The sequence below is a fragment of the Ursus arctos genome, unplaced genomic scaffold (assembly GCF_023065955.2).
Source record: "Ursus arctos isolate Adak ecotype North America unplaced genomic scaffold, UrsArc2.0 scaffold_1, whole genome shotgun sequence".
Taxonomy (NCBI): domain Eukaryota; kingdom Metazoa; phylum Chordata; class Mammalia; order Carnivora; family Ursidae; genus Ursus; species Ursus arctos.
Window position 1 is genome coordinate 45,324,644 of NW_026622763.1, and position 26,945 is coordinate 45,351,588.

General features: G+C 38.6%; 1 protein-coding gene and 2 pseudogenes across 15 annotated transcripts in view; 2 read left to right on the forward strand and 1 right to left on the reverse strand.

The window, feature by feature from the left end:
* Positions 1 to 3,389, reverse strand: part of COBLL1 (cordon-bleu WH2 repeat protein like 1) — a 161,164-nt gene extending 157,775 nt beyond the window's left edge. For 11 of the 15 annotated variants that reach the window (XM_057318233.1, XM_057318228.1, XM_048214495.2 and 8 more), the window contains exons 1-2: positions 1,271 to 3,389; positions 456 to 573 (exon numbers count right to left, since the gene is read on the reverse strand). In XM_057318233.1, coding sequence (XP_057174216.1) covers positions 456 to 573; positions 1,271 to 1,661 — 509 coding nt within the window. In that variant the 5' untranslated portion in view covers positions 1,662 to 3,389. Of the gene's footprint in view, positions 1 to 455; positions 574 to 803; positions 967 to 1,021; positions 1,179 to 1,270 lie in introns of those variants that run through there. The other 4 variants (XM_026492667.4, XM_026492666.4, XM_048214496.2 and 1 more) reach the window with 4 other exon arrangements.
* Positions 3,390 to 10,702: 7,313 nt separating this feature from the next.
* Positions 10,703 to 11,511, forward strand: LOC123000686 (complement component 1 Q subcomponent-binding protein, mitochondrial-like; annotated as a pseudogene).
* Positions 11,512 to 22,110: 10,599 nt separating this feature from the next.
* Positions 22,111 to 25,783, forward strand: LOC113248341 (heterogeneous nuclear ribonucleoprotein A1-like; annotated as a pseudogene).
* Positions 25,784 to 26,945: the final 1,162 nt, after the last annotated feature.

Here is a 26,945-nt window from a genome sequence, read left to right on the forward strand (position 1 = left end):
CTCCCGTTGCCCTCCACCGCTCGCAGAAAGCCCCTTCCTTACAGTCACTTTGACACTGCTCACCTGCTTGGGCCTCAGCCCTCAGCCAAGGAAACTTTCTTCCCCCCTCCCAGGTGCTCACTTACAGGTATCGTCCGCCCCTCTTCCAGAGCACCAAACAAGGGGCTCTTTGTTACAATTTTTGTTCTAGGACTCCTCACCCAATTCCTGGCATTCAGCTGCCCTTCAGCACTCAGAGCAGCCCCAGGAGAAAAGCAATCAAAACTGCCATAGCCCTCCGCCCCCGCGCCCGGGCGGCCTCCAAAGAGGCCGGGAGGAAGCAGCCTCCTCGGCTGCCTATCCAGCCAGTGAGTCAGGCAGCTGGCAGGGCAGCGAGTTGCCAGTCAGGTAAACGCGCTGCGGCCTTGCTGCCCTCGCCCTCCCGGGAGAACTTCGGCGCGGCGCTCTAAGCTTACCCTGTTGAGGCGGCAGGAGGTGTGGGCGCCGCCAGGGCGTCCTGCGCGCGCGGGGTGCGGCTGTCCATCGCCCTGCGGGGCGCTGCGCGGGCTCCAGCTCCGAGGCGGCGTGTCACTGCTAGAATGGGAGAGGCCGGCTGGTCAGGGCGAGACGCGCAACTACCCGAGGCCTGAGCGAGGCGGGACGCGCGTCAAGTGCCCGCCCGAGCCCCCCAGCCCCGGGCCGGTGCGCTTCCACCTGCGGGCCGAGGCTCCCAGCCCGCGGGCGCCCCTGCCTCAGGTCCTAGCGGCCGCCCGCAACTGCGGCGGCGGGAGGCGGCGCTGCAGCCCCCGCCCCGTGGGGCTTACTGGGTAGCCATTTGGCGCCTCTCGGGGCGGGAGAGGAGCTGCCCAGGCTGGAAGGAGGAGGAGCGGGGCAAGAAGCGAGGCTCACGGGCACCAACGCCACGCCGGCAGCGCGTCTCCGGGCTCCCCGGCCGAGTCTGCACAAACAAAACGCCCTGGGAAAACTTTTCGCGGAGAAAAGTTAGGAGGGCTAATTCTCTTTTCCCACCCAGGGCTCCTACTTTCTTTTCAGAAGGAGACAGTGGCTCGCCTGTTCTTTCCCGCGGCTTCCTCTCCCACTCTTCCCTCCCCCGGACCGCGCGCTTGTAGTTGGTCTCTCAAGCCAGGACTTGAAGGAGAAGAGCGCGGCAGCCTCTCCCAAGCTCAGCCCCGCGCGGGCCGGGCCGAGGCAGCGCCTCCCCCTGCCCTGCGGGCGGGGTGGCTGGCCCTCACGGGGCGCCGCGGGGCCTTGCCCAAGCCGGCTCACTCACCCTGCCCCATTTCCCTGCCCAGAGCCCCGGAGCTCGCCGCCACCTCCGCGGGTCGGCCACCTAGAAGTAGTGACGCGGCTCGGCGGCATCGGAGCGAGAGAGGCAGTGAGCCGAAGTCAGAAACGGGCGGGGGTGGGCAGGGACCGTGTAGGAATTTCCCTCCCACCCTATTTCGGGTCTTTGGGGTCCGGCTGGGGGAGCGGAAGGAAAGGAAACTCCCATGCAGAGAGTTCCCATTCCCATCGCTAGGGAGCCGAACAGGTGGGGAGGAAGGGAGGGTACCAGCCCTACGAGGACAGGAGGGGAGGACCCGGGCTGCCGCGGAAGTGCGGAGAGAAACTCGCCGAACCGGGCCTGCAGGTTGCTCTCCCAGCGGTTCGACCTTCCACATCCCGGACGGTTTGATTTTTTTTCCCCCAACTTAACCTCTGAGGTTGCAATTCGATTAAAAGCGCACCTGTGACACTGTGATTTTTACAATCGGTGGCAGGTTTAAGCTTGCCCTGTCTGCAGAGGCGTATTTTTTTCTTTCTTTTTAAGCATATAACAGCTGTGATATGAGGACTGGAAAATAATGTCTGAAAATCTATTAGCTAAGAACAAATGACAGATTTTATTCACCTCTTGGAAATTTTACAGGAATAAAAGAATCGCAGACATACCTGCGTGCTTGTTTGTACATTGTAGTTCCCACGCGCATGCTCCGTAGATGGTTCTTTACACCTGACACACAGGTATATTTGCATATCTTGTATATTATAAATGCCAATTGTAAGGTGCAAGCCATTTTTGATGGGCCCAAAAGCTTGCTTTCAGAAAAATAACGTGAAATTAAGAAATTAACGTTAAACTACAGTTTAAGAATAAAAATATTTCAATAAACTATTGCAGAAACTAGGTGAAAGAGCGTCGTAAAGGAGGCTTCTGCTGTGATATTTGCATCACGTAACAAATCTGTGTTAGCCATTTCAGCCTAGTAATAGGATAACGTTTGACAGCTGGTAAAAAAAACAACCAAAACAAAACAAAACAAAAAAAACTGATATGTAAAACCAAGTCTTGACTAAATGCTCCTTAATATTTAAGCATTGTAGCAATCAAAAAGATTGTTATGGGCAGTCATTACTATGTATTCCTTTTTGTGCGTAATACATTCCTTTCAATGTATCTTTACATATAAAAAGGGGAAAAAGTGGCTCATTTAGGTATTGAAACCATATCAGAAAAAAGTTGCATTTTAATATTTTACCTGATTTAAATATTAATCAAATCAATTAAATGTATCTGGCTTTTAGTCTCTAAACAACTAAGATTAAACAATTTCATGAATTATGCCTCTAAATGACTTTCACAGTTGCTTGCACAGACAGTAATGCAGGCATTGAGTAACAGTGAAACTAAAGTCTATTGACTTTCAATCACAAAATCAAGATTAAATTTTAATTAGTTTCGGTCTTAATTTATGACATGCTAATAAATATTGTCTCCATTAGTCTACCTGAAACATCATTTTCATAACATTTCATAACTGCTGAAGGCATTTTCAGTGATCACCAATTTTTCCTGTCCTCCTAGTTTTAGGCATAGGGGAGGATTACACTCTCCACCCCACTGAAATTACCTATAGCGATGTAATTTGTTTTAGTAAGTAAATGTGAACAGACATGAAAGGTTTCATTTCCTGGTAGAATCACTGAAGTGCCAGTGCCTGACCCTATGCTCTGTTTCCCAGCTGCTGCAGTCGTGGAAGTATTAAGATGGAAGGGTGCAGGACTGAAGTATCCTACAGGCCAAGCATTACTTAGCCTTCCTTAGGTATAATCATGTTTGACAACTTTCCAAATCAGTAATGGCCTAGACCTGATGTTCTTCTCATATGGTACTAACCTATACCCACTAGAGTCTGCTAGTTACAAACATAGTTCATTAGCAAAACAGTAATCACAGTTGCTATAAACTACCTCCTTCCAATCCTTTCCTCTGATTATGCTGAACTATTGCAAATTACCCAAATTTCCAAGATCTTGGTTAATTTCTCTCTGGAAATCTCCCTTCCTTCATTCCATCCAGCCATTTTTAATGCATGTACTAGGTCTTTTCTCTTCTGAAAGACCTTCCTGACTACACATGGGTAGAATTAGCCCTTCCCTTTCTTTTTTCTTTTCTTTTTTTTTTTTTTTTAAGATTTTATTTATTTATTTGAGAGAGAGAGAGAGAGCACAAGCGGAGGGGAAAGGCAGAGGGAGAAGTAGACACCCCACTTAGCAGGGAGCCCAACGCCGGCTATGCCGGCTAGATCCCAGGACCCTGAAATCATGACCTGAGCCAAAGGCAGATGCCCAACCATCTGAGCCACCCAGGAGCCTCAGCCCTTCCCTTTCTTAGCCCCAATAAATTCTGTTAGGTGGGGCCCAGGCTACATGATATTTTCATTTTTCAATTATATAATAATGGGGTGTGTGGGTGGTTGAACTTAAGGGTCCATGTCTCACTCTGTGTCCTGAAAGAATTGCCCAGAACACTGAACGCTCTTTGCAAATATCTGTGGAATGAATGAAGAAGTGAAGAAATCCTTTAAGACTCCATTCCTCAGGGCAATTTTAGGAGGCAAGTGGGAACTTAAACCAGGACAGGCCTTTCCAATTCAAAAGAACTGGTAGGCCATTTTAAATGGAACAGATAGTGAGTCTGTCCCTTTTGGGAGAGACTTATTCTCTACGTGGTTAGCTACCTCATCAGGGTTAGTTTCAAAATCACCAGGTACGAAAAAGATCCATTTAGCTATATATCTCTTTGAATAATAGTTTCGGTTTCAGATTTCTGCTTGGAGACTATTAAAAGGGAAAAAGGTTTACATACTTAATAAATATGTACGTGCTTATATAAAAAGCAGACACTGTATAAAGTGGGCAATGCAAAAATTGTTGGAGAACTAGAATTGGAGTTTGTCTAAATATTTTGTAAACTATTTGGGACAATGAAAAACTTTTGTATTTAAGTATGTCTTTATTTGAGTATAAGTACCACTGAATAGATTTAATTAAAACAGAAAAATCATACTTCAGAGGTGATAAATATCTTCCTATGCACTTTACTTTAGCATAGTATAGCCTATAGAGACTGCTTATTTTATGTCTTCCTAGATTGTGTGTGTGTGTGAGTGAGGTTTTATATAGCAAGATCAGAGATGTTGCAGGATAGTATTCAATTTTAATGAACCTCTTTAGACTTTGTATTTCATAGAAACCTCTTAATCTCAGTCAAGCATGTCTTTTATTATTATTATTATTATTATTATTATTATTATTATTATTGACTTTATGAGAGTTTATTGATGACAACGGGGAGCTAAAAGTCAGGCTTATGGCTTTATTCCCAAGTCTGGAATATATACATAATAGTTTATTATCATTTTATCTTCTTACAGTGTTCTTATAATTTATAGAGTACTCCTACATGGCTTAAAACATAGAAAGTGTTGTTAGAAGTCAGTGTCTTCTATATAAATACTCCATGAGAGAGCTAGCTTTATCCTAAAGTACCCAAATCCTTTTTTCTCCTCTGGCAGCCAGGAATCTTAGACAGCTTTTCTACTTAGTCACTACTATCTCTAGCTTTATCATTGACATAACTGCTTTTCCTTTCTCTCTTTTAAGGCTTTTCACTTTCAAACTGCCCAGTAATTGTTTTATGGGCGAAAACAAATTCAATAGATCTATATTTTTTTAAGATTTTACTTATGTATTAGAGAGAGAGAGCATAAGCGGTGGGAGGGGGGCTGCATTCTATGGTCTGAAGACAGAAATATATTTGCAGGAATTTGTGAAAAATGATTATATTTTTAAATGATCGTCTAATGTATGTAATTATAATAAAACTTACAGATTAACTTTGTCCGTTGAAATTACTCCCAGAGCAATTGTTAATTACATTTATTTGAAAGCAAAATTGGGGCACCTTCCTGGCTCAGTCCATGGAGCATAAAACTCTTGATCTCAGAGTCATGAGTTCAAGTCCCACATTAGGTATAGAGCTTACTTTTAAAAAATTAAAAACAAATATAATAACTAAGGGTTGTATGTTTATGTAGTTTTTAATAACCATGGTAATCATAGCCATTTTTATGTGTAAAGAATGCTTACAAAATTTATACTGTGTGAAATAAGTAACATACTCAAATGAAATGGTAATATGATGATTATATTTTTAAGTGTTTAATACATTATTTCCTCTCTAAGTATTGTAGATCACACGTATAGTTTTGGAGGGTACTTGAGTGTGGAGGATGTTACATTTTTTACAGTTTTTTAATACTATTAAACAGAAGAAGTCATATTTGGCTATAACATTTCTAAAATATCAGTAAATCCATTTTTCTTCTATGAAGTTTAACACTTGTATCAGAGTTTGGAGAAAATAAGAACGGTACTATTTATAGAATAAAATGTAAATTGTGATTTTCATGGCCTTATGTTTGGAATTATAATTATATTATCATGTTATACCATTTATCTTTTGGGGGGATCATTTATATGCAAACATTCTAGAGACTAAGAGTACTGAAATAAAAAAATAATAATAAAAATAAAAAATAAAAAAATTAAAGTATCAAAATAAATATTTTTTGTCAATTTTAATGAGCTTCAATTTTAGGGAACTTACATTTTATATTTCAAAACTTAGAAAATCCCCATATATTTTCTTAGCATAGAATTTCCAAGTAAATTATATATTTATGAATTAAATTTTGAATAAAGGGAGTATTTATTGAATATCTGTAATACCTAGCATTGGGTTTGAGAAACAAAGATGGCAAAGATATTGCCTTTGCCCTGGAGGGGCTGATAGACCACTGGGTTCATCAGTAATATTTTTATGGTACTCAAGTGAAAATCTAAAGAAAATTGATCAATCATTATTTGTAGGATCCCTACCTCTCTTCCAAGAGATAAAATTAAACATTTTTTTCAATCCTAATTATCAAAAGAAGAAATGCCTGAGTCTAGTATGCTGTGGCTCTTATAAATAGCACTACATTTCTATATTGTCATATATATTTCTAAGTGAAGACTCTTATTAACATGCACACATTCCAGGGTAGAGGTGAGGCCTCGGGAAACATGCATGGGCATGCAGACATGTAAAATATTTTGTACTATAGGCATGCAGGAGGGCAGAGTTTTCAGTGCCCATCCAAATTCCAAGCTACAGATTCTGCTATATCAACACCAACTTGTCTAAAATCCATTTTCTTACTCCCTAAGATGTCTTTTTGTCAAAATGAATTTCTCTTTCTCGATTCTATAATTCTGTTATTGGTCGGCAGTAATTGTCTTACTCATTGGAAAACAGTGAGCGCTTTTATGTCATTAAAGTATCAACTCTGTTTGAAAGACAATTATCATATGATCTCACTTATATTTGGAAGTTAAGAAACAAAACAGGATCATAGGGGAAGGGAGGGAAAAATAAGGTGAAATCAGAGAGGGAGACAAACCATAAGAAACTCTTACTCATAGGAAGCAGGCTGAGGGTTGCTGGGGGGGGGAGGGCAGTAGGTGGATGGGGTAGTTGGGTGATGGACATTAAGGAGGGCATGTGATGTAATGAGTACTGGGTATATTATATAAGATTGATGAATCGCTGACTCCTACATCAGAAACCAATAATACATTATATGTTAATTAATTGAATTTAAATTTAAAAAATGGAAAAAGAAAAAGTTCAAAAAAATATATCAGCTCTGTTAAAATTAATCTTGTGATTTATAATTTAAACAGCATTCTTGGGGCACCTGGGTGGCTCAGTCCTTAAGTGTCTGCCTTCGGCTCAGGGCGTGATCCCAGAGTCCTGGGATCGAGCCCCACATCGGGCTCCCTGCTCTCCTGGGAAGCCTGCTTCGCTGAGAAGCCTGCTTCTTCCTCTCCCACTCCCCCTGCTTGTGTTCCCTCTCTTGCTGGCTGTCTCTCTCTCTGTCAAATAAATAAATAAAATCTTTAAAAATAAAATAAAATAAAAATAAAATAAAATAAAATAAAATAAAATAAAATAAAATAAACACCGGTCTTATATGGATGTTTTCTCTCTTTTCTTAAACAGCAAAAACAGGCTAAGGACCAAAAAGTATATTTAAATTATATCTTAATATTGCCTATTGAATTTTAACTATAAATGGGAGCTACTTTTCTTGTTTATGGAGCTTCATAAGCCCTTAACTATTTGTCAGTTTCCATATATCTCAAAATGTACAGCTTTGATTGAGGCAGCCACTGACTCTGGCTTTCCAGACATAAAACCTAACAAGTCTCAGCATATTTCATTCTGCCCGGGGTCCTCATCCAACTCCTCTGTCTCTTCTCTTGGGTGGCTGAGCATGCGTGTGATTCACTAAGTACCACAGTAGTTAAGAGCTCAGACTCTGGAGCCAGACAGATTTGGGTTCACATCCCTGGCTTGGCTACTCACTATCTGGGTAATATTAGGAGAGTTACTGCTTCTGGGAAAGAATAAGCATTCAGTGAAGGCAAAATAAGCATCCAGTAAGGGTGATGGACACCCTTTTCTAAAAGAATGGGAGCCACCTGTGTCTTGGTTAAGGCCTAGTCTGTAAAGCAGAAGTCTTCCTGCTTCAAGGAGGGAGCTTCTGGCTTTGGGGGCCTGTGATGACCTTGGTCAAGTCATTCAACTATTGAATCTTCTATTTCCTTATCTCTATAATGAGTCTCAGTTCTTTTTCTCTCCATCTGTGTTAAGTAATCAAGTTCATTGCATTAAAAACTACTGAATTTGTGTACATGGACTATTAATAACAAAACTTCACGCTGTAACACCTTGCAAAGTGCTTTCTTTAACTGAGTCTAGTTTGAGTCCTTTAAGAGTTCGCAGAGATAAGCACTCATATCCCTATTTTACAGTTCTGCAAATTGAAGCAAACGACTTGCCTGAGGACTCAATACTGGTGAAATGGCAAAATGAGGAGCAAAGGTTATTTTTTTCTGTTGTATTATTTTTAGTAATATTACAGTTACCTTGCTGCAAGGGGTTAGTCCACAGAAAATTAATGTTATTATATAAATATCATGCTGAATATCCTTTCCTATCTCTGAATTCTAGGTCAAAGGTACTAGCTACCAAAACCTGCCTTGTCCCAAAAGACCTACTTTAGTTTGGGAAGACTTTGAGACTGTGAATATTTCCAGTTTCGTCCATGAAATATGAAGGTCAGAAAGGCAAAACACAAAAATTTAAAGATGATCAGAAATTCGGATGCATTCTGGAGTGAGCCACCCTTGACCTAAATTAATTACACTGTGTATTTCCCTCTACTTATAAGGGGGAAAAAAAGCTACCTGGGAATAGTAAAGGCAGCCAGTCAAGGAAAATGACTCACAAACTATGTATTTGGAATATGGATAGTATGATAGAAAGAGCACACTACTAAAAGTCCAGGTAAAGTAATAGAAGTTACTATATCTAGCACATATCAGCTATAGGTTTTTTTTTCATTTTTTGATCATTAATTATTGGCTATTTTAACTATTTTGCCCTGCTGACTGTGGTAGAAGTGGAAAAATGTGATAGGAAAGCAGAAAAGTGTGGAATTATAAAGTGATTGTATATATGTGAGTTTGTCAACTTTGAGTCTTTTTTGTATGTAAATGGGAAAAATAATACCTATTTCACTAACAGACTGAACAGAACGTCTGGCACATCGAGGGTACTCAGGCAACTTTGACCACATAAGTCTAAGTCTGAATTAAAAAGGTACTCGGGGTGCCTGGGTGGTTCAGTTGGTTAGGCACCTGCCTTCTGCTCGGGTCATGATCCCAGGGTCCTGGAATGGAGCCCCGCATGGGGCTCCCTGCTCGGTGGAGGCTCCCTGCTCGGCGGGGGGGCCTGCTTCTCTCTCTGCCACTCCCTCTCCCACTCCCGCTGCTTGTGCTCTCCTGCTCTCTCGTTCTGCCAAATAAATAAATAAAATCTTAAAAAAAAAAAAAAGGTACACACACACACACAAAGGTAGTAGAAGGAGCCATGCAGATCACTGTTGACTAAAATATTTTCTTCTGGGTATATAGCTTTATCAGACATCACAAGATACTTAGGTAGAAGATTATTTGCATAAGGTGGTTTTCTTTGGTGTGTTTTTGTATGATTATTTATAGGAGCTACTGTATCAACTCAGTTTATATTTTCTAGATCTTTACAGTTTTCTGTTGTAATAAATAAGGTGGATAACTTTGGTCAGCAAGAACAAATATTCTCATACAGAGATCTGGGAATGTACTAAGTAAATATATAGTTATCTTTGGAATAAAAACATGAAAATGGAATTAAGATATTCTTTCTGAGGGTGGGAAAGGAATGATAAACAACCGTATCAGTTTTAACCTCTGAATTCCCTGACTGCGTGGGAACTATTTATGACAATCAGTAACCTTTTATTTGGAATGTTACTAAAACATAGTTTTACGTCAGGCAAATGTGAGGCTACTTTCTATATATTTTGATTTGGATTAAGTATTGCCTCATAGCTCCTGGCATGATTCTTGTGCATGTTATAAATTTTGCAATCTGTCAATGCTATAGTACAGGCTGAGCTATTGCTAACACTGTTTCAACACCCAAGAGCTTTCTTCCAATTCTTTCTGAAATATCTCACTTTTTTTTTTTTATAATGTTAGAGGAAGTTGAGGAATTTAAAAAGTGAGTTGGTAGAACATGCTAATGGTAGTTTTGGAATACAATCCTTCCATTTGTGAGTTCTGTGCTTCAAATGACATTGGCTGTAGGAGTCTGGGAAAAAAAAAACAAAACAGTAAGTTACCTAGTTTTTTTCAGCATTAGCATGTCTTTAAACTTCAAAGTCAAGGCAATTCAGTGAAGCTAGTCATTTTACAGTTATAGTTTTTTAGTGGGAATTCGTAATCCTCTTTTCTGAAGAAAGTTTGGAAAATAATTTCATAAGTTTTAGTTTCTTCATCAATAGACCGTGATAAATTGGTATGATATTCTAGAGTTGGAAGGTTTGAATTATGAATAAGTAACAAATGATTGTACTGTGTAAAAAATTGTAACTGTCACAGATAGGAATTATACCATGTTAAATCTGAGAAAGAACCATCCATTATATTTATTGGAAAACAGAGACTTAAAAATAGGATTGTCAGGGGGCCTGGGTGGCTCAGTCATCGTTAAGCGCCTGCCTTTGGCTCAGGTTATGATCCCAGGAATGGAGTCCACATCGGGCTCCCTGCTCAGCAGGGAGCCTGCTTCTCCCCCTCCTTATACCCCTCCCACCCCACTCATGCTCTCTCTCGCTCTCGCTCGCAAATAAATAAAATCTTTTAAAAAAATAGGATCGAAAGATTTAGTAAATAAAAATACAGGACGCCAAAGGTCAGGACTTCATCTGGCACGTGGGTCGGGATCTTCAGCTTGGGTGGTCCTTAGCGCCTGCACCTGCAGGCTGCTGGGATGCTTCCTCTGAGGTGCTCCGTGCCCCGCGGGTTGGGATTCCGTGCCAGACGCACCCCGCCGCCCCGGCCGTGTGTGCAGACCTTTGGACTACTCCGTGTGCGCGTGGGCCTGGTGCAGCTGCCATACCCTGCACAGCAGGAGAACAAAACTTTTGTTGAGTTCCTGAATGATGAAATTAAAGAGGAAAAGAAGATACAGAGCATTAAGTCCCTTCCCAAGATGTCTGGAGGTTGGGAGCTGGAAGTGAATGGGACAGAAGCCAAATTATTGCGGAAAGTTGCTAGAGAAAAGATCACTGCCACTTTCAACATTCACAATAGCATGCTGCCAACATTTGATGGGGAGGAGGAGCCCAGAAGATGAGGTTGGACAAAAAGAGGAAGATAGGAGTGACATTTTCTCTATCAGGGAAATGAGCTTTCAGTCCATTGGCGAGTCTTTGTGAAAGGACACTCAACACACCAATTCCGTGGCCTGGGCCTGATATGACCCCCTGATGGATTTCTTGGCAGACCGAGGGGTGGATAACACTTTTGCGGATGAGTTAGTGGACCTCACCACAGCCCTGGAGCACCAGGAATACATACCTTTCTCGGAGATCCCAAATTTTTGTCAAGAGCCAGTAGAGCAGAGACACTGAACATCTTAAATTAATGGCAGGCCTTGCCCAGGGAACAGACTTACTCTGAAGCCAGTCACACACATGCTTTTAGATGGTTTTCAGCCTAACATCCTGGAAAATAATCCAAACTTAAACAATTTCCCTTACCCTCTTATTTACTCTTCATTTATTTCTTCTCTACAAATCTGTTATTACTAGATGTTTGTATAGCATAATGATGGACAATGAAATTGGTTTATCTCCTCAAAAAAAAAAAAAAGAAAAGAAAAACAGGACACCAAGTTAAATTTGAATTTCCAGTAACAGTGAATAATTTTTGACATAAGTATGTCCCATGCAATATTTAATTATGCAAAATAATTATTTGTTTTTTTATCTGAAAATCAGATTTAACTGGTATCCTGTATTTTACATGGCGATCCTACCCTAAAGATATCATAATTCTTTTCAAAAGGCATATAGCTAACTAACTGCTGAGGCGGGGATAGAATCTGAACAATTCAGGAGTTTTCAGACACTCCTACAAAGGATTGTTATATAGTAGCATGTTTTATTTTATTTTTTTAAAAGATTTTGTTTATTGGGGCTCCTGGGTAGCGCAGTCGTTAGGCGTCTGCCTTCGGCTCAGGGCGTGATCCCGGCATTGCGGGATCAAGTCCCACATCGGGCTCCTCCACTGGGAGCCTGCTTCTTCCTCTCCCACTCCCCCTGCTTGTGTTCCCTCTCTCGCTGGCTGTCTACCTCTGTCAAATAAATAAATAATCTTAAAAAAAAAATATTTTGTTTATTTATTTGACAGAGAGAGGGGGAGAGCACAAGCAGAGTGCTAGAGGGAGAGGGAGAAGTAAGCTCCTCGCTGAGCAAGGAGCCCCACGCTAGGCTCAATCCCAGCACCCCGGGACCAGGGCAGGAGCCAAAGGCAGGCACTTAACTGAACGAGTCACCCAGGCTCCCCTATAGTAGCATGTTTTAGAAAAGAAAATAACTATATTTTATAACCATAATTTCATAAGAAACTGGAAACAATGTAAATGTTTAAAATGGAAAGCTTTGAATCTATTGACTGTAGTTACCAAGCTCTGAATTACTTTTTTCTCTCAGAATTTAAAAAAATGCTTATTTACAAATCAGAGTTTCTGTTTTAATTTTAGTCACCACTGTTAACCAGAGCTGAATTTCCTCAAAGCATGTTTCGGAATACTTCTAGTCAATAATTCAAGTCATTTTTAAGTCAAATCTTAGCTAAGAAAAAGTAAGAATTAGATTTAGTATCATCTAATTTAGGTATTTGGACCTAAATTTGATGTTTCGGATTATCACTTATTTTACAATGTATTTTTATCACTGCAAGTTACCTGTATTCATTTTTGCCAGTAACTTAAATCAAATACTTTGGCAGTAAGATGTTCAGTTACAGAAAGACAGTGTGTATCACTTGGGGGCTTCCTTGAAACTGAGGCGGGGGGCTCTTTAGTTGGCCTTATCTTGTGAGGTCACTGTGGCCCAAAGATCTGAAGCTTCTTCATTTCTTCTTGAGTAAATTTATCCTTTTCATATAAATTCCTAATTTAATCATTTTATATAAGTTTTCAAAATTGTCGACATAAAGTTGATAATACCCTTTTTTGTTCAATCTCTAAAAAAGTTGTAATTATTGATGTGTTTTGGAACGTTGGTGAGGTCTGGAGCTGATGGCCAAGAAGAAATTCTTGAGGCATCTTCGGTGCAAAAAGGTGGTTTAATTAAAGCACGGGAACAGGACCCATGGGCAGAAAAAGCTCCTACCCCAGGATTGTGAAGAGCAACCGATTATATATACTTTGGGTTTGGGGAAAGTAAAAAGATAAGGAAAGTTCCAGAGAGTATTTTCAAATGCTAAAGAAGACACAGGATCCTGGAGGCCTTCTATTGTTAAGCTAAAATTGTTTTTCCCCTCTAGCAAGGCATTAACTTTAAGACAGTTGGGAGTTTTGTGGAGGAACATTATACTCTGCCTATCTCAAGTATTTGGCAATGGGCTGCAGGTTATAAGGACACTTAATTTTATCTACACTTCCATCTCCCTTTGTTTCCCACATCACCGATATATATTGAAATCCTTTAAGAAAGGATGAATGGGGGGCAACTGGATGACTCAGTCGGTAAGCCCTCTGCCTTCTGCTCAGGTCCTGATCTCTGGACCCTGGGATCCAGCCCTGCAGTTGGGGGGGGGGGGGAGGGAGGGGAGCTCAGCAGGGAGTCTGCTCAGCAGGGAGTCTGCTTCTCCCTCTCACTCTCCCGCTGTGAGATTTCTCTCTCAAATAAATAAATAAATAAATAAATAAATAAATAAAATCTTAAAAAAAAAAGGATAAATGGATAAATCATTTTTTAAAAGAATACATCAAAATGCCATTCATTTTTGTCATATTTTTTAAGTTTACTAAAGCTAACTTTATTGTGTAAAAGCTCATAGGAGATGATATTGACTACTTAGTACTTTTGAGTTTTGGTTACTAAATGGGGAGAGATTGAGGAGCTATTAAAACAACAGCTGATGGGTGCCTGGGTGGTTCAGTCAGTTAAGCGTTGGACTCTTGATTTCCACTCAGGTCATGATTTCACAGTCCTGAGATAGAGCCCCATGTCAGGCTCTACGCTGGTGTGGACCTGCTTAAGATTCTCTCTCTCCCTCTCTCTGTCTCTTAAATACATACATACATACATACATACATAAAATCTTTGAAAACAGCTGGGTGGTGAGTGGGAACATTTGCAGGGTCTGGTTAGTATTTCTATGTTATCGTAGTATACATTTACTATTTAGTATTATCCATTTAGTTTTATTTATTAATTTAATTTTATGTATATGTTTTAGTGTTATACTAGTATTATACATTTACTATTTACTTTTATTTTATTCATTTACATTTACTATTTAGATATTTAATAAAAATATATTAATGAAAGTAATATCCTGACTTAAACAAAATGCACTATTTGGGTCATTTCATAAATGCTTATTGTAATGATTTGCACCAATAAATAATGCCAAGATTCAAATATAATCTTGACAAAAATCTTGAAGTGTTCCTACTCTAATCCCCATTTTGACTCTCAGAGAGGTAAAATTTCATGCCCAGACTCCCAGATTAAGGGGCAGAGCCAATATTTAAAATGTAAATTCAAAATGTTTAATTTATCATTGGCTGCTAATTATGTTGACAAAATCTTGCAAAAGCAGAGATTAAAAAATAAATATCTATCTTATAGATAAGGCTTTAATTATAGAATTTAATAATTCTGTGACATTTCTAGGATTTGGTCTTTATCAGTGACAGAGGATTTCACACCTGGCTGAGCAGCATAGTCACTTGTAGTACGTGTTAAAAATATTGATTCCTAGTGTTCCCATCTCCTCTCACCCTGCCCCTCCATGTGTACAGCCCAAGTGTAAAGTACTATCATTTCAAAATATGAGAACCTCTTAGTTAAGCCATGTCTCCCGAGACAGAAATTCGGGGATATACCAAAGAACTGTGAGATTTCTGACTGTAGACAGAACTCCTTAAGGATGTCAATATCCTCAGTGCTTAGCACAGAGTTTAGTGGGCATAAGGCCCACCCGACGTTTATTGAATTGACAAAGTAAAAACATAAAGAATAAACAAGTTTCTTGTCTTCTAGCAGCTTGTTCCTTTTCCTGGGTGTGATGAGACATGCCCACAGAAAAGGACAGCACTGCAACAGGTGCTCAGAAAGCAAGCTCTGGAACTTCGGACTGGGAGGAAATCTCTGGAAGGCTTTGTTAAAGAAAGAGCCCTCAATAGATGTAAATTTGGATAGATAAAATGCAGATACACAAACATTCCTGACTGTGGAAGCTGCTTGACAGAATGTGTAGTCATTGAAATAAGTTCTCAATCTGAAAGACAACGTGGACCCAGTCTAAAAACTCAGGGAGAATTTTGAATTTAAAGGTGGGATATGTATATCATATAAAAGGCCAAGTTTATTTTATAAATGATAATTTAAAAAATGTGTAGCTGAACAAATACTCAGCACACAGCCTTGAGAGTTTCACATATACCCAACGGAGAGCAAAGGTGAATTGCTAGCTTGCCGAAGAGGGTTTTTTTGGGAGACAGTAAAACGATGCTGTCCTTTTTACCTGCTTCTACTAATGTTCAGAAGTGGTTAGACAAGTTCAGGAGTATGTCATTTCTGATAGATTTTCATTGCTGTATATTTCTTGGTTGGATTTCTTTTTAGCACTTCAACCTTGTTTGGCAGGCAGTTCAAGAATTACTTATAAATGAATGAATATATCCTTACTGACTTTATTTTTCGCATAGTTCAGTTCTAATATTGGACCCATATTTTTCAGTTTTATATAAACTTTTTGAGGAAACTCATCTGCTTTTATGACTTTACCTAGCCTCTGTTTTTAATAACTCCCAAATCTACACCAATAGTTATCCCAATTTTATATCCACATCTATAATAAATTACTTAATATATTAGATATTTAAATTGTAAAAATTCACAAGTTGAAGTATGAGTTCATCACTGTTTTCCTACTTTTCTCATTGCTAATAAGTCATTATCTTTCGAATAACATAGACCTCTGTCTTTTGAAATCTGTGTCATTATTTTTCCTTCCAATCTCATCAACTTTTACCGACTTCCCAATTCTCAGAAATACCTTAAGCTCTCAACCCTTAAATCTGTTACTACTTTGTTCACATCACCTTGCATATGTCATTGCACAAATAATCAAAACTAATATTTAGCACGCACTTATTATTATGGTAGTAAGGTGTGTTTCATCAAAATGAATGTAAAAATGGGGCACCTGGGGGGCTCAGCTGGTTAAGTGTCTGCCTCCGGCTCAGGTCATGATCCTGGGATTGAGCCCTGCGTCAGGCTCCCTGCTCATGGGGAGCCTGCTTCTCCCTCTCCAGCCCCACTTGTGTGCTCTCTCACTCTCTCTCTCTCTCAAATAAATAAATAAAATCTAAAAAAAAATTAATGTAAAAACACTTAGGAAAGCATGTGCCAGCTTTTTCACCTGGAGGCAGGAAATGATTTTATAATCATTACACTGGTCAAGAAAGACATTATAGCATCTTCATTCCCACTAAGATAAAAGATCAACAAATATTTTTTAATAGCAAAGTAACTTCACTACAGGGATCACAGTGTCGCTTATAAGGCAATATAATAATGTTGCCTTGGAAATCATCACTACATGGTTCCCATAGTAATGAAGCTCTGAGGATGTCATATTTTATGCCTATATGCTTGTTAGTGTACATTTCCTTGGCTTACAGGAAAGCTCCATAAGGGTGAAGGCGCTAATTGCTTTTTGCACTGCTTTCTCCCCAGCACTTTGAACAGTGCCTGGAGAGAACCTGTGGACCCGTCCCCTGGCTCACACTGAGGAACCACTGTCCTCTATAACAGAAAGAGCCTAAGCAGAAAAAAGCTGCAGGAATACCATTGCCCAAAGCAAACCAAGCATGGGCTCTCCTCTAGTTTTCTTGGTTTGCTTAAGTTCATGTGTTCTGCTCCAACTAATGGGAGATGGTACAGGAATAACCCACTAATTGGCTGGTGATAGGTTTCCTTCCAGGTAAAAAGTTTAAAAAATGTAAATTTTCTTGCAAATCATACGTGTTGAGTATTTGCTAAGTGAATGAATAAATGGGAATGAGTGTGATTTTCTATTGTATATAATTTTTTTTAGTGTTTTCTATATATAGTATCATGTCTTCTGCAAATAGTGAAAAATTTACTTCTTCCTTACAAATTTGCATGCCTTTTATTTCTTTTTCTTGTCTAATTGCTGTGGCTAGGACTCCCAGTATTAAGCTGAGTAAAATTGGTGAGAGTGGACATCCTTGTCTTGTTCCAGTCTTAGAGGAAAAACTCTTATTTTTTTACCTTTGAAAATGGTATTAGCTGTGGGTTTTTCATACATGGCCTTTATTATTTTGAAGTATGTTCCCTCTAAACCTACTTCGTTGAGAATTTTATCATGAATGGATGTTGTACTTTGCCAAATGCTTTTTGTCTATTGAGATGATCATGTAGTTTTTTCCTTTCTCTTGTTAAAGTAATATATCATGTTGATTGATTTGTGAATATTGAACCACCCAGTGATAAATCCCACTTGATTGTGTTGAATGATTTTTTTTTAATGTATTGTTGGATTCAGTTTGCTAATATTTTGTTGAGGATCTTTGCATCTATCTTCATTACCAGTATTGGCCTACAATTTTCTTTCTCTTTCTTTCTTTCTTTCTTTCTTTCTTTCTTTCTTTCTTTCTTTCTTTCTTTCTTTCTTTTGTGTGTCTTTATTTGGTTTTGGTATCAGGGTAATGCTGGCCTAAATGACTGAATTTGGAAGTTTTCCTTCCTCTTCTGTTTTTTGGAATAGTTTGAGAATAGGTAATAACTCTTCTTTAATTCTTGATAGAATTCACCTGTGAAGCCGTTTGGTCCTGAACTTTTGTTTGTTGTGAATTTTTTGATTACTGATTTAATTTAATTGCTAGTAATCAGTCTGTCCAAATTTTCTATTTCTTCCTGATTCAGTTTTGGGAGGTTATATGTTTCTAGGAATTTATCAATTTCTTCTAGGTTGTACAATTTGTTGGCATATAATTTTTCTTAATATTCTCTTATCATTGTTTGTATTTCTGTGGTAGCTGGTTGTTATTTCTCCTCCTTCATTTCTGATTTTATTTGAGTCCTCTCTCTTTTTTTCTTTATGAGTCTGCTTATAGGTTTATCAATTTTATTGATCTTTTCAAAGAACCAGCTCTTGTTTCATTGATCTGTTCTTTTGTTGTTTTTTGTTTAGTTTTGTTTTTGTCTTTATTTCATTTATTTCTGCTCTAATCTCTATTATTTCCTTCCTTCTACTGGCTTTCAGCTTTGCTTGTTTTTCTTTTTCTAGTTCCTTTAGGTGTAAAGTTAGATTGTTTGCAGTTTTGATTTTTTTTTTTTCTTCTTGAGGTAGGATTGTATTGCCATAATTTTCCCTGTTAGAACAGCTTTTGGTGCATTCTAAAGATTTTGAACCATTGTATCTTCATTTTTATTTGTCTCCATGTATTTTTTATTTCCTTTTTTGATTTCTTGGTTGATCTATTTATTGTTTAATAGCATGTTATTTAACCTCCATGTATTTGTGTTCTTTCCATATTTTCTTATGATTCATTTCTATGTTCATACCACTGTGATCAGAAAGATGCATGATATGATTTCAGTCTTTTTGAATTGATTGACACTTGGTTTGTACCCTAACATGTGATCTGTTTGGGAGAATGTTCCATGTGCCCTCGAAAAGAATATGTATTTTGCTATTTTTGGATGGAATGTTCGGAATATACTTGTTACACCCATCTGGTCCAATGTGTCATTCAAAGCCACTGTTTTCTTGTTGATCTTCTGTCTGGATGATCTATCCATTGATGCAAGTGAGGTGTTAAAGTCCTCTACTATTATTGTGTTACTGTCAATTTCTTCCTTTACGTCTGTTAATAACTGCTGTACGTATTTAGGTGCTCCCAGTTTGGGTGCATAAATATTTACAATTGTTATTTCCTCTTGTTGGATTATTCCCTTTATGATTAGGTAGTCTCCTTCTTTGTCTCTTGTTATAGTCTTTAGTTTAAAGTCTATTTTGGGGATGCCTAGGTGGCTCAGTCGGTTAAGCATCTGCCTTCAGCTCAGGTCATGATCCCAGGGTCCTCAGATCGAGTCCCATGTCAGACTCCTTGCTCAACAGGAGCCTGGTTCTCCCTCTGCCTGCCATTCCCCCTGCTTTTGCTCTCTCTCTCTCTATCTGATAAATAAATAAATAAACAAACAAATAAATAAAACAAAATCTGTAAAAAATAAAAAATAATGAAGTCTTTTTGTTCCAAAATAAATATTCCTGTATAATTTGACTCTTTGAGGGATATTGAGAATATATACACATACAAATATATATATATATGTGTGTGTGTGTATATATATATATATATATTTATTTATTTATTTATATATACACACACAAAATATATCTTGTGTGTGTGTGTGTGTATAAAGTTCTTCTCATATAATCCGTAACTTAATTCATGATTTAGGAGGAAAAGAAAGAATCAACTGTGTGGTTTCCCCACAAATATTTTCACCCTGCTTTAAAAAGCAAGTAAGTTCCCAGATGCTGGAAAGTTTTAGACATCTGTAATAGAAATACTGTATTTGACATAATGCACCAATGCATTTTTACAGTTAGTCATCTTCACATCCTGGTGATGCAGTAGCCTGGGTTTTTAACACATGCCTGATATGCCCAGATCTTACAGTTTCTTCCGCTGAGTAGAGAAGCACAGCACCTGCCATTAATGTTAAGCCAACAGGCTAAGTGTTCCTTGAAGAAAAAGGCTGTGACTAAATTGAAGTGCTAGCAGAGAGGAAAGGGACATAGAAAGCAGCTTTTCGGCCTAGGGAAGTGAGTAAGGAAAACTGATAGCAGAGGAAGAAGGTCAGATCTGTGTGTCCTCATCTCCCCATTTCAAAGGAGCAAATTCCAGAAGTAGAATGTATTAGAAACACTCAGATAAGTACAAGATAACCTGAGAACACTAAAGATGTGACCTATATCCTGAGGCCTCTAGTAAGAGCCAGCTTGGTGACATACCAACGTGGTGCAATGGTGAAAAAGATTGGAGGGATGAGCGAGCTCAACACAGTGCTCCTGCCCTCATGCATATTCCTTAGCCAGAAGCTTCTAGAAGGTGTTAAGGGAGGTAGGGGTCTAATATAGGCTGTCCCCGGGGTCAGGACAAAGAGCATTAATGTATGAGGATGACTCAAATGTAGTAAGTATCAGTTATATCATAGGGATAACAAGTACAGGGATCCTCCCCAGCAAGATCCAGAAGATAGCACATGTGGATCTCTGGCGCCATTATGCCTTTCCGCCATGAGTTCACATAAACCCCTATAAGCCCAAAGGCCACAATACAGAGATAGGAATCTGAAAAACTGAACATGTACTTGAAAGAGACTGAGTCATTTTAAAGCGATACAGGGGGGCAGTAAGATTATTTCGTCAATCCCCTGCCATGTCACTCGCAGGGTTAGTTCATGAAGATGAGGATGATTCAGCCAAAACTTCCATTAAGCACACAGAGTCATCAAATGTAATGTGCTTATTCTTGACAGGGCAGAGAGAGGGATGATCAACCACTGCTTGATTCAAACTTGAGAGAGAAAAAAGAGTGAGGAAGTTGGTACCCAATCCTCTGATTCTGTGCAACTCTTTCCATCCTCACCGTCTTTTTTTAACTGTCCTCTTTCAACTTGACAGTTTGGCTGGCTGTAGACGGGGAGTGGTGTGGCTGAGAACACAGAGATGGCTATCTTTGATGTCTTTGATCATAGAAATTTTTTTAGTTAAGAAACACTCCAGCAGCTGCCTGCTCTTTACCAAAAAACCAAACCACAAAACCAAAATGCCACTTTTCATCAAATGTATGAATCATTCCTTTTTTCCCCTTTTTATTCTGAACTCCTTCTAAAAAAAAAAAATAAAAAATAAACTCCTTCTAAAGTAAGTTATTGCTCTCTTGCATTGCTTCTCTCCCCCCCCCCCTTTTTTTAATGTGGTACCTATAAGAACTTGACTGGAGCAAAAAAAAAAAAAAAAAGGGAGATGCATTATAGTTAATTCTAACTAACCAGGCCAAAAAATAAGTAAAGAATTAAATAATCTGTACAGCACAGTAAACCATTAAAACCTAATTAACATTTATAGCTCAGTACACCCTAAAACTGCATGATATGTTCACCAGTATAGACCATACTTGGAGCTATGAAATAAACTCAGTATATTTAAGAGAACTAAAATCATACAGAGTATATTCTCTAACTGTAATGGAATAAAACTAGAAATTAGTAACAATAAGATATTTAGAGAAAATCTTAAATACTTTGAAATTAACATATTTCTAAATAGTTCCTGGGTGAAAAGAGAAATCACAAGGGCAATTTGGAAATATTTCAAACTTTATGATAATGAAAGTACATCATATGAGAAATCGTTCGCAGCTAATGCAGTGTTCATAGGAAATTAACATTGTTACCAACAACCAATAACTGAGGGTGACTGGTTTTGATCAAGTTTTTTTCAAAGATTAGCTGGCTTCTTTAATTTAGAGAAAAATGTAGGTAGAAATGTAAGCAAATCTTGAGAGTATACGTAAAGAAGGATTTTTAAAGTAAATGCTAGGATTTTAAAGTAGATGTGTTGTAGCAATACTTTGAGATAAATTCTCTTCAGTGTTTAAGTATCTCTGTAATTTTCCTGTAAGTCAGTGAAAAAAATGTGATATCATACTCCATTGTTTGTTTTTTGTGAGCATTTAATGGAATAACATCTAATGCATAAAACAACATCAAATATACAACATACAAAAGAGAAAATCTTGTCTATTTACACAGCACCTAGCTTATTGTTGTTGTTTGATACAAACATCTCCTTATAGCTAGTACTATTTATCCACTAAGTTCACAGCATAAATCAAAACACGGTATTATGTAGTATTATACAGATAGACACAAAGTGGAAATTCATTGGTTTAGACACTGGATTGAATTGAATGGAGAAGTAGATTTTTCTGGGTTAAATAATTAGTAAATACTGGTGATTTTTGTAAATATACAAAACTTTCAGGGCTTTTAGGGTGCCTGAAGTATTTTCCTTTGTGCTTTCTAATATTTGAGTTCATAGATTATTAGTGGATAAGTATCACTTGTTAAGAAAAGAGGCAATTTGAACTGGTGCACAGGGCTTTTAATGTAACTTTGTTAGCTAAATTAAAATTAGAATGTCCTTTTTCAATATTTAATATTGATATTGTACCCCTCCTTTAAGCCAGATCAAAATTGTACCTCCATCTGATAGCCTTTCTTAAAAAATCCACTCACCATCCCCAAATATATGAGCCCTTGCCTTCCTGTTAGCTGCATGGTCTCTTAGTTTATTATGTCTGGTTCTGTCTTTATTTGTTCTTCCCTATTCCTTTTTGATATATACATACCCTTGGTGTCAGGCACCCAAAATACCTATCAGAGTAATTTGTACATAGTAGGTGTTAACAATAGTTGGGAGTGAGTGACAAACAAATATAATAACAGCAATTGCTAACATATACCACTGTTTCCTGTAAGAAAAGGACCCAAGAAATGGAGGTGACAGACTTTTATAGTTTATTCTTATCAACCCTAAGAAGAGGTTGAGTTTTGTGGCTTCAGTGTTCCATGAGAGCAGCTATCGCTACGACTCCTAGATACTAGCTAGACAAATGCTAGTGTTTTGCCTAATGTATGATATGATGCAGGGCTTAACAATTGCAAGCTAAGAACGGTTTGTATATGTTGTCATGGTTGAAAAATAGCAAAAGAAAAGTAATGTGAGACATGTGAAAATTATATGAAATTAAAAATGTAGTGTTCATAAAGAAAGATTTTTTTAGAACACAGCTACACTCATTTGTTTGCATATTTTCTGTGGCTGTGTTCATGAGACAACAGAATCAAGTAGCTGCTGTGGTGGAAACTGTAGGACTCAAAAAGCCTAAAAAATGTTCAATATCTGTCCCTTTATAGAAAGTTTGCCAATCCCTGATATAGTGAATTATCACATCAAGATGAAACATCACATTTTCTCTTTTAAGGTTGATATGTGTAAATATGGAAAAAAAAAACAATCTCATAGGCACAATGGTTTAGAGGATACTTTCCTGGGAGAGACAATGATCAAATCCAGTTGCATGCATTCTTTTACTAGGCTACCGCTTCTACATCACATGGAGCACTTTGTTCCATCATCTCTAACTTCACAGTGAATTCTTGACAGCAGTCATAAAAACACAGGGTAAAAATCTATAGGCAGATTTGTAGAATTTCCCCGGCATTGTTTGAGTAATAATTTACTCTTGACTGTTCTACTGAGAAGAATAAACAGCATCATGTTTGAAAATAAAGATGACACCTTTTTTGTAGAACCTCTTACCCTGTAGGCATTTCAAACCTTCTGAATGGCCTAAAAAAATGCAACAGTGTTTGTTCTATTCTAATGTAGGGCATGTTGTGCTCTGTGGATGATGTGGGGGGGTAATACAATTGTGAATTAAAATGAGAGACACAAACAGGAAAAGAACAGAGGACTACCAAATACGAGTTCTGAGGGGCAACATTTCTTTCTTTTAACAAAGAAACTATTCCAGAACAGATGTTGTTATTACCTGGATGGTTTTTCAAAAGGAACAGTGATCTGGTGTGACAGAATAGCAAGAACTCAAAGAAAAAGAACATGAAGTGTAGACTTCAACTGCTTTTTCCGCTTTAACATCTTTTGTGGGAGTTGTAGAAGAGGCTGGAGTTCAAACCAGCATCTTCTATGTGTTTGAGAGAAGTTTAAAAACAATGTGAAGCATGTAAATATCTCCCATACTAACATTTTTTAATGATGCCAAGTAATCTGAAAATTTGTAGATACCAAGTATTGAGTCTGTAATCATGAAGTAGTAATTTATTTGTAATGCTCAGAACATTTCTATGTGGAATTGTCAGTTCCCACATTGTCCATAACATGTTCTTTTTCATAAGAGAAGCATTGATCAAATCCATATGAAATAGTTATAAGTGACACCCCAATAGAGGATCTTTTCCATTCTGATATTGTTAGTTATTATAATAAATTAACCTCAAACATTCAGTCATATCATCAACATGCAGCTTCTCCTTTCCCCTCTTTCTCCTTTGCAGACTCTGCTCTAAACTATAGGCTAGAAAGAAAGAACATCTAAGAGCCTTGTGAAAAGGACTACATGGCAGACAGAATCTTAAAATGCTGCTACCTCCCTGACTTTCGAGGTTTCTCTCTTAATCCTCAGGACTGTGAATGTGATGAGCCATGTGATTATGTTATGTTACACCACAAATGGGATCTTGGAGAGGTAATTAAGGTTACTAATCAGTTGACCTAAAATAAAGAGACTATCTAGTTGGACCTAATGGAATCACAGGTGCTCTTTAAAAGCAAATGTTTTCTCTACCTGGTAGTGGAAGGGAAAGCCAGGGATAAAGTGTGAGAAGGATTCAATTCATGGCTGCTGTTTCAAGATGGAGGGAGCTAGGTGAGAAGGAATACAGGCAGCCTCTAGGAGTAGACAGTGGGCCCTGACTAGCAGCCAACAAAACCTCAGATGGAGATACATTGGTTAGATTACTCCTTTCTGCCCATGGATGCCACCAAGTAAGCATCGTTGAACTCTCCTCTCCCACTGCCACCATGTCTGAGTCTCCCAAAGAGTCTGAACAGCTGCAGAAGTTCTTCATCAGAGGTTTGAGCTTTGAAACAAACGGTGAGAGTCGGAGGAATTTTGAGCAATAAGGAATGCTTACGGACCATGTGGTCATGAGAGATCCAAACACCGAGCGCACCAGAGGCTTTGGGTTTATCACGTATGCCACTGTGGAGGAGGTGAATGCAGCCATGAATGCAAGGCCACACAAGGTGGATGGAAGAATTGTGGAACTAAAGAGGGTTGTCTCAAGAGAAGATTCTCAAAGACCTGGTGCCCACTTAACTGTGAAAAAGATTTTTGTTGGTGGCATTAAAGAAGACACTGAAGAATATCATCTAAGAGATTATTTTGAACAGTATGGGAAAATTGAAGTGATTGAGATCATGACTGACTGAGGCAGTGGCAAAAAGAGAGGCTTTCCTTTTGTAACATTTGATGACCATGACTCTGTAGACAAGATGTCATTCAAAAATCCCATACTGTGAATGGCCACAACTGTGAAGTAAGGAAAGCCCTATCCAAGCAGGAGATGGCTAGTGCTTCATCCAACCAAAGAGGTCAGAGTGCTTCTGGAAATTTTGGTGGTAGTCATGGAGGTGGTTTTCGTGGGAATGACAATTTTGGTTGTGGAGGGAACTTCAGTGGGTGAGGTGGCTTAGGTGGTGGATATGGTGGCAGTGAGGATGGCTATAACAGATTTGGCATTGATGGAAGCAACTTTGGAGGTGGTGGAAGCTATATGATTTTGGCAATTATAACAATCAATCCTCAAATTTTGGACCCATGAAAAAGGAAATTTTGGAGGCAGAAACTGTGAGGTTCCATTCAAAATTTATTTGCAACCTGCTTGGGCACAGAAGCCAATGTCTCCACAAACCTTGGTGTAGTTGAACTGACAATTAATGGGTTGTGACTTGGAGTTCACCATTGAAAGGGTCACCCAAGCAAAGTCCTGGAGTTTATTTGGTTATTAATATGATTGTTGGCACATCCTATGCGATACATCTAAATTGAATTATGGTATCAGATAAAATTATAGATGGGATTAAAGCTTGTGTATCATCCGTTATCCAGTGCAATCAATAAATAATTTAATATTCTTTTGAAATAAAAAAAGAAGACCTCAGATTTACCGCTACGTGGAACTGCGTTCTGTTAACAGCCTACATGAGCTTGAAAGTGGGATGCTTTCTTAGACCCTCCAGTTAAGAGCCCATCCCAGCCAAACCTTGACCTCAGAATTGTGGACCCTGACCATTGAACCCAAAAGCCCACCAGGGCTTTTGATCTATAGAACTGTAAGATAGTAAGTGGAAGTTGTTTTAAGCTGCTATACTTGGGGTAATTCGTTGTATAGTAGTAGAAAACAAATTCATATACTCTTCACTATTGATATTTCTTTTTTTAAAGATTTTATTTTTTTATTCATGATAGAGAGAAAGAGAGAGAGAGAGAGAGAGAGGCAGAGGGAGAAGCAGGCTCCCAATGGAGCAGGGGGCCTGATGCATGATTCGATCCCAGGAGCCCGGGATCATGACCTGAGCTGAAGGCAGATACTTAACTGACTGAGCCACCCAGGCGCCCAACTATTGATATTTCTTGTGTGTGTGTGTGTGTGTGTGTGTGTGTGTGTGTATACATTTTTTTTAATTTTATTTCTTTCTTTCTAGAGAGGGAGAGAGGGAGTGGGAGGAGGGGTAAAAGCAAAGGGAAAGAGAAAATCTCAAGCAGACTCCACACTGAAAGCAGAGCCTGACATGGGGTTGATTCTCACGACCCTGAGATTATGACTTGAGGTGAAATCAAGAGCCAGATGCTTAACCAACTGAGCCTCCTAGGCACCCCTTAACTACTGATATTTCAAGATACACATTTGTGGGTATAAGATATGAATCTTAAAATGTCACTACTTAGACAACTGTCAGATACTAAAAGACTGAGTCAGGATTATCAATACTCTTTCTAGTCCTGAAGAGGACATCTCATGAAAGCAGGACTGTTGAACTAATTTCTAATATTCAAATGAGAGGGAAATCTAATTTTGGTAGTATTTTTAGTGCTCTTTTTTTCTGATTGGGTAGATGAGAAAACCTTTTTTTCTTTTTTCTTGATCTCTCCCTAGCCCTCAAGTTAGTAGACTCTGCTTTTGCAAATTGAAATAAAACATTTTCTAGATGGTAATTTATTCTCCCTGAGGCTTCAGAATTCAGGAACAAATACT